At 49.0% G+C, this 8,276-nt stretch overlaps 1 protein-coding gene across 1 annotated transcript in view; it reads right to left on the bottom strand.

Moving 5' to 3' along the window:
* Positions 1–8,276, bottom strand: part of ADAMTS7 (ADAM metallopeptidase with thrombospondin type 1 motif 7) — a gene marked incomplete at its 5' end in the record, with an annotated part of 149,013 nt that overhangs the window by 41,197 nt on the left and 99,540 nt on the right. The window contains 4 exons of the mRNA XM_019533908.1: positions 3,433–3,592; positions 4,386–4,532; positions 6,474–6,647; positions 7,362–7,514. Coding sequence (XP_019389453.1) covers positions 3,433–3,592; positions 4,386–4,532; positions 6,474–6,647; positions 7,362–7,514 — 634 coding nt within the window. The remainder of the gene's footprint in view (positions 1–3,432; positions 3,593–4,385; positions 4,533–6,473; positions 6,648–7,361; positions 7,515–8,276) is intronic.

The raw sequence follows: 8,276 nt of genomic DNA, 5'->3' as shown, positions 1-8,276 counted from the left end.
GTGCATGGGGTTGCTCCCTCCTAGGTGCAGGACTTTGCACTTGTTCTTGTTGAACCTCATGAGATTCCTTTTGGCCCAATCCTCCAATTTGTCTAGGTCACTCTGAACCCCCCAATTTGTCTAGGTCACAGGAAGAGCAGGGGAAACACAGCAGCTATTTAAATGACATTTAAAGGCATGTATCATGGTACAACCATGGCTCCAGATTCACCGCTGGCTGGAGCTAAGGGCCACCCCATGCCATTCTACTCCTGAATGAGGGGCGTCCTGGAGTCTCCCATAGCCAGGCCCTTTTCCAATGGTTCAAACAGCTTGTTCACACTCGTGTGGGTGCTGGGAGGTCCCAGCCATGGCCAGGTTTGCCCTTAACATACTGCAGGTCCAGGACCGGTGGGATTGAATCCGAACCATGAAAGGGGCCATGCCCTCTCCACAGGATCAAGGAGCAATGACCCTTGTGATAACCAAGGAGGCCGTTGTAGGGGTGAGTTAGTAAAGGGTTTGCTTACACTCTGTGGCCCCCTTGGCACATGTTTCTCATTCTGGTGCCCCTGGGCTGATGCTCTGATGCTCATAAAATCCAGTGAAGTTAATAGGGAAAGAGACTCTGCCAAACACACGCTGGTGCAGTGACATTCAGAGCTGAGAGCAAAGGGGTGAAACGGAAAAGAGCATTTATTGCCCTGCTGGCTCTGTGCTGCTTTATTTGATGCAGCAGTGCCGCTGAGTAGAGGGCTTCAGGTCTACAGCTGTACTGGCTGCTTGCCTTTCCTGAAATAAAATGGCCAGACCTTTGGTGCCACCATTAGATAATCACCGAGGAAGAGCTGCCCCACTGTCGACCCCTCCTCTTGGCTACCCGAGCTGTGAGAGCACAAAAGCATGAGCCGCCCACAAACAGTTTTAACAGCACATACCAAGTCTGCCTATTCAATGGCATGCTGAAAGGCCTGGAACAGAGGCACGCCTTATTAACAGAGAGAAAGTGCCTTTGGCCAAGGGCAATGAACCGGGTATAAAGGGGCATTCGCGCTTTTGGGGAGCAGGCCTCTGCAAGCTCTTGGCCATTGTCAGTGCTGTGTATTGTATCCTTCTCAAGGCAGACCTGTCACCTCCGATCAGGCCAGTGTCTTCTGAAAGCTTTGTTGCTGTCGTTCCCCTCCATGCAAATGCCCATATCACCTCCATTCACCGCACTTCCCCAGCCAGGGCTGGTTCTGCAAGGGACCTGAACGCTAACCCTACGATGCCAGACATGGCCTGCCCCGGGAGGGTGGTGGGGCAGAGACTGCAACACAAAGGCTCTGTGAAGGCCCTAGGAAGTCACGGGTATACGACATCGCTGTGGCCTCTTGTCTAGGGCCCTTCACACCGTTTACACACACTTCCTCTGCAGACGAGGAATTGTGCCTACTGCTTAGGACCCTAATGAAGGAGTAGAGGGTGGAAAGGCCCAAATCCACAGGCTGCCCACCTGAGCAAAGGGGCTATGCTCCACGTAGCTCGGAGGGGCCCGGGAAGAGGAACCTTCCCTGCTTCCACTGCCCTTCTGCGGATGCAGCTGGCACTCAGCGCTCACGGGCATCTTCTGCAGAGCATCCAGGGTAGGATGTCGCAGCACTGCCCCTGCCCGACTGGTCCGAGGTGCCTTGTTGTCTTTGGCCACGTAGGGCACAACCTGCATCAGTGCCAGGCAAAGGATGAAGCTGGGGACAGGGTTGTCCCCAAAAGTTTCACTGGGTTTTCCCACTCTTTCAGCCTTACAAGTTGCTCATTCCCTAGTTACCCCGAGGAGTTCACGAGGACATGGAAGGAAGAGGAAACACACCCAGGGGTGGGGCACTGAAGCATGGCTGGAAAAAATACTGAGCTCGATGACCCACGAAACGCACAGCGTTCCAGCAAGGTGGCTAGTTCTCCTCAGTGCATAGCTCCAGAGGGGTTAAAGAGAATACAGGTGCAATGACGTCCATGGCATAGACCAACCCCATGCAAAACATATAGGGCTACACTGCCCTGCATTCATAATGGGAAAGCTGTGACATCCCAGATCCTCTGACAGCAGCGTGCAGATGCTGAGCTTCTAGTGGGTTAGCACCAGTTAGAGAGGATGTGGGAAGTAGCTGAGGAGCATGCGTGAGGGAGCGGATGTGCAGGCCTAATGGAGCAGACCGATTTTGCCAATTCAGTTGATGTTTCCTTTGCACATGTGCTTTGAATCCAAGATGGGTTCAGAGGATCCGGTTCATGATCAAAAGCCTACTAAATCAATACAAGGCTTTTAGCTGGCACTGACTTCACTGTTCCTGCTGAGGTCCCCAGTAAAACTCACTCCGGTTTCCTTGGGACCAATTAAACCAATGCTAAGAGCTTCTGCAGACCCTGTCTGCAGAATGCAGTACAATCGCTAGCCTTTTGTTCACTGTGCTTGAAAACACCAGATAAGCTTACGCCCCTTAAAACCACGTTCTCTGTCGAGCCTGGCTTTTAACATTGGCTGAATTACAACATACAGCAAAACACCGGGCTCTTAAATCAGCCTCACTAGGGCTCACCTATGCAATGCACCAGGTACTTCTGCCACAAATGTAGGCATGTGCTTCACTTTAAGCATGTGAGTGGTACCGTTGTGGCAAGTGTTTTGCTGACATGGGCCAGCATGTTCATCAACTTGAAGCACTAAGCTCCAAAGAGCTTAGACTCGTCTAGATCAGAGGGGACCATTTTCCCAAGGACTTTAAACCCATCCCTACTCAGCGCTATAAATACTGTTGGCTCTGAGGCTGAACAGCTGCACTACCCTGATCTGTGTTTACATGCAAAGGTTATAACAGCAGCTAGCAGAAGTCAGCATAGCTCCACTGAAGGCCAAGAAGCTAGTGGTTTGCACAACTAAAGGATCTAGCCCATCTCTTATGCACTGTGGCTGCTAGGGCATCTCCACCAACAAAAGGCCAGCCTGGTGTTGCAGAAGCTGGAGTTCATGCTTATATCCATCTCCTTGGAGATTACTGTTAGGGTTAGGTGACTGGGAATCTAAATCCTGGTGGCAAGAAGTGATTCTTTTTTTTCTTTAACCTTGGTCTCCAAACTGGATGTGGTTTAAATGCATTTCAGTCATGGCACAGTTATAGGTCTGTGAAGTCTTACCATGCAGGAACAATTTAATGCACATACTCCTTCTCAAGGCAACCTCTCTGGTACAGGTACAGCATCTCAACTTGAAAACAAAATCTCCTTGACTCAACTGTTTCCTTAAATTATAACCTCTTGCAGAGTTCATGAAATGAAGAATTTGTACCACAGAAAGCTTTGCACAAGCCCTTTGGCAGCTCAAAGAAAGAAAACGTATTTAACTTGTAATTCATGGCCGAAAGGTACACCGGGTCCCTCTGAAGCCCTTTGGCCCCATAACAGTTATCAAACACTTACTTGACTCGCTGTGGTCACAGTCCTGAGGATTGCACTTCTGGGTGTTTTCTGGCCACTGCTCGTGGTCACACAGGCTGCTGTCTTCTTCAGCTGCACCTGTTTTAGTGTTCATGCATTTCACCTGCCGCCGCTGGATGCCTCCTCCACAGGTAGCTGTGCACTGCGGGGAGTTAACAGGGCAGGGTGTAAACAGTCGCATCCAGACCCGCCACTGTCTCATGGACGGTGGTGCTGGATGTGAGACTACTTCAGTACCTGTATTCAATGTACCCATGTACAAGAACACCCGAGCCAAATTCCTACACTGCCCCCATCAAACGTGTGCAGCTCTTTATCCCCTGGCTGCACCAGCCAGACCTGTTCCTATGGAGCACAAAGGCATTTTTATTGCACATAGCCCAAAGTTTATCTGGTGTAGGTCTGCACAGGATGGCTTTTAGCTAAGTCAGTCAGACCTCAGGCCATCCTGGCAACAGAGCAGGCTTCTTGTTTGGCTGGAAATCAGGAGTGTTTAGCTGCTTGCATCTGTATTATGAACTGTGACCGTATTGTCTTCCAAGCTGGACTCTGCAAGTTCGGATTTCGCAAGTTGTCTAGTCAAATCGGGATGCCTTTGGAGTTCCTCTGCTTACCATGGAGGGCCAGGAGAAACTATTATTTGACTATTCTGTGCTATTTAGTGATACCAAGTCATTTTTAAAGGCCCAGTGCAGTTCTTGTGGGCTGTGTCAGGGCTTATGGCTGCATCGCACTGGAAGTTTCACCGGCCTAGCTAGTTATTGGCCACTGCTCAAGGTCGTCAGTTGTACAGACCAGGTAGCATGGGATGTCTGCTTATCTGAGACTGCCATCAAGTCCTCGGAAAACTGCCTTCCAGAGATGATAAGCACGATTAATTCTATTAGCAAGGCAGCAGAAGGAAATGCTTGTTTCTCTGGGATGTGTTTGCTCACCTGCCCCCAGGATCCCACCACCCAGCTGGTACACGGATGAGCGTTGCAGGGCCTCGTATTGTTTGGCCTCAGCATTTCCTCACACCGTCCAAACTCTGGGCACGTCACCAGACGCTCCTGTTGTCCTCCTCCACATGACTCGGAGCACTAGGGAAAAACACAATGGCTGTCAAAAACAGGAGATCAATTTGGGATAGTGGATCAGGAGGTACATGGCTCTTTCTGGGTCCTTACAGAAATAGTGTCAAGTGGCTCCAAAAAGTGCTGAATGCTCTTGTTTAAGTACCCAGCTGTTTAAGTACCCAGCTGTGGGTAGTGGGTGGTTTCACTCCGGCTAAACTGGATCACAGTTGGCCCCATCAGCTCATCAGAAGACAGAAGGTCTCAGTTTGGAGGCAGGCCTGCTCTCTACGCTCCAGATACTTAGAGGGTCAAATTCTGCCCACAGCTGAGCTCAGGCAATCCTCCTCCCACTGACTTCTTCCCAAGGAGAGCTCCAGAAGCGAAGGCAGGGCTTCTGGCCCCAGCCTGTTAGGCACTTTTTAAATAGCAGCCATTATACTCTGTGCTGCATGGCTAAGCAAAGCCAGAATGTCAGCTAGTTGTGTCTCCGGAGGAGGAGATGAAGAATAACAACTGGTGTAAAACAGCGCATCACAAAGCAGACAAAAAATGTATTTACTGACTGTGCAGCGAAGAAAATGAATAAGGCGTCTCCTGACAAGCTGATCTAAATTTGGAAGGTATTTGATGGCACGACTGCCAAGTAAATGATGGACCCTGGGGCCCCTGGCTTCTCTTTTTCAGCCAATGTGTCATTTTTAAAGCTGATGGCAAAAAAGAAAGAAATGTCATGGGCTAATGGAATGGCACTGTGGGTTATGAAAGCAGGGCTGCTGGGTGAATGTGCCCTGCTCTGGAAGGGAGGAGCAGAGAATTCAAGGCAGAAACAGGCTTGTTTGACCGCTTGAATCTTTTCTCCCCCTATGCAATCCTCTTACTATAAAGACACCCCCGGTGGCATCGTTATATGGCTTCACGAATTCCAGAAGTCCCCTTGTAATCCATCCATCAATGATGTCACCAAAGGATGCATTCTGGGGAGGTCACTGTCATTTAAATGCCATCAGGTCTATTTGGGAACAAGGTTTAAAAACAAAGCAGTGGTTTTCTGAGTCTTCTGAGACGACTGACCCTTCAGCTGAAAACTGGGGATAAGAGCCATGCCTCAGCTGCTGATGAGGATTTCCACTCTGGCAGCCAGAGCATGTCCCAGATTCACCCTGTTTGCATTGTCGCTGGTACCTTTGCATTCCACCACTTACAAAAGAAAAATAAAAAGACTTGTCATAGAATCATAGAGTCATAGAAGTCGGGTCGGAAGGGACCTTGTAGCTGTTCAAGTCCGACCCCCTGCCTGGGCAGGAGAAAAACTGGGCTCAAATGACTCCAACCAGGTAGGCATCAAGCCTCTTCTTAAAGACCCCCAGGGTAGGAGCCAGCACCACTTCCCTTGGACTTAATTCATCATCATCATCATCATTACGGCAAGCCATTGTTCAAGCACATAGAAGAGAACTTGGTCAGTGCGTCTCCATGTTGGCATCTTACAGATGGGTCTGGAACGACATCCTGGATCAGGACCTTCTGGATTCCAGCAGAGTTTGAATCAACCCTGCTATGAGAACACATTGGGCATGTCTACATGTGCATTCCAGCTTAAACTTACTGTGCAGTAAGTTACTGCGCAGAAAGCTGGAATATCCCGGCATCTACATGTGCAGGCATTAAGGTGCATTAACACTGCGTGTGGACTGATTTGGGACTAAAGTTAGTTCCAAGTCAGTCCACACATAGTGTTACTGCGCAGTAAGATGCCTATAAGTGAATTACTGCATAGTAACTAATCAGGTGTAAATTTGATACCTGCATGATGCAGGTATCAAATTTACATCCAAGTTGGCATAAGTCACTATATATACTGTCCTGTACAGTCACACACGTGTAGATGTGTGCCCATACTGTGCAGTAATTTTGCGCAGTAAATGTGCATGCATGCACCCTCCCGCCCCGGACACCCCCCCTCACCTCTCTCCAGGAGGACGTGTACCAGTCCAGACAAGGCTTGGTTTGACAGGGAGCCTGCACAGGTGGCTTGTAGAGAACAGCCTGACAGTGGAAAGGCCTCAACAGCCTCTGATCTCGGGTGTCGATGCAATGCACGTCCCGGACCTGCAGTCCCCCTCCGCAGTTCTTGGAGCACTGGGTAAACAATATAATGAATCATGCCACTGGAAGGAAGGCAGTAAGAGTCTCCAGGCTGGAATCCCTCTGGCAAAGTGGAGTTCAGCCGGTTATTAAAGTGAATAGTCAAGCTTCATCTTTCACTACCTCTTTGTTTTGTTTCCCTGGCTCTTTGTGGCCCTCTCCATTTCTGAACCTAGGGTGGTCCAAAACCATGTCTGCTCTCTGCCTCGAATGGGTTCTGCTTGCATTTTTAATACTGACAGATTTTTCTAGGGTGTGCAGACAGAGCTGATGCTCCCAGGGCTGAGGATCTCGGGAACGAAGACCAGTTAAGATCAGCAGCAATAATCAGGACTCTCCCCTACCACTTATTCTCCTTTACGCTGGATTTGTCCAGCCTCAGTTGACATGCTCCTAGGAGTCCTTGTCAGTGCTGCAGATGCCACCATCTTGCAGGAGATTGCCCCAGCAGTTCTCCAAAATGTCTCTTTCCTTTATAGCAAGAAACTATTTCCCCCTTTTTGATCTCCCCAAGAGCATTCCCACTGTACCTACTTCTAGTGACTCCCTTCCAGTCAGAGGAGATGGCTATTCCCACTTAGCTACCCATTACCAAGGGGATATATATCAGCTGCTTTAGTCTTCCTGCATATTGTAACTCTGTTTGGCTTAACTAACAAGGCACCTAGAAAGGGCAAGAAGCCCTCACGCCCTCCCCTATGTGTTTACCTTACTCCAGTTGCCAACACGCCACGATGAGCACGGTCTCAGGGAACACCTTCGAGCAGGGACGGGTTTATTTGCAGCAACACAGTCGTCATCGTTGCCTGTGCTGCAGTGCACTGTCCTCCAGATTGCTCCCAAGCCACAGGTGGTGGAACACTGGAATAGGGTAATTGAAACAGAGGAGAAATAAATCCTTTGCTCTCACTTCACTGCAAGCAAGACCTCAGCAGCTGAGCAGCACAGCGTCTGTGCGAAGACATGCAACCAGGCAGCTGCAAGCCCCTCTGGCCATTCTGGAGGAGTCCTATGAAATGCAACAAGGATGGGACCACCAGGACATGATGGAAATGAAATGGGATTCAGCAGAAAGGCCTCTCCAAACCTTGGAGGTGTGTTTCTCTTGGCTCAGCTGTGAATCAGAAAGGTTACACCAGGGTAGAGCCAGGAGATGGTGATGGAAGATCAGGGGCACAGAAGCTAACAGAGAACAAAAGTGTGGCAGCTGAAAAGTGTGTCTGTGTGATAGAAGTGCTTGCTGAAGGCTCTATGAAGATTAGATCAAGTGTTTTTCTCTATTTGTTTAGATATTAAGCTATAAGTTGTTGCTAAAAGCCTAATTATAGTTTAAGATGTAGTGAGGCCTTGTATCAAGTAAGGCCTAGTAAATTTAGCAAAGCTTAGAAGTAGTAAGGCCCTGTGGCACAGTTAAAATTACCTTATCAAAGGAATGCAAGGCTTGTACTGCTATTGGTCAGTCTAAGGACGGTTGAAGAAAAAGGAATCTAAGTGGTTGTATGTTATTAGTGTCTTTCAGAAGCTATAAATTAGCTGAAATATCTGGAAACCATTCAGAAGAAAGATGCAGCTCTGTGAAAAGGATTAGTTAGCTGTTGCCTGGATCAGTGGGCCTGTGGACCT

Source organism: Crocodylus porosus, unplaced genomic scaffold, assembly GCF_001723895.1.
Source record: "Crocodylus porosus isolate Cpor-Errol unplaced genomic scaffold, CroPor_comp1, whole genome shotgun sequence".
Taxonomy (NCBI): Eukaryota; Metazoa; Chordata; order Crocodylia; family Crocodylidae; genus Crocodylus; species Crocodylus porosus.
The sequence above is the reverse complement of the archived record's forward strand: the minus strand, read 5'-3'. Positions and strand labels throughout refer to the sequence as shown.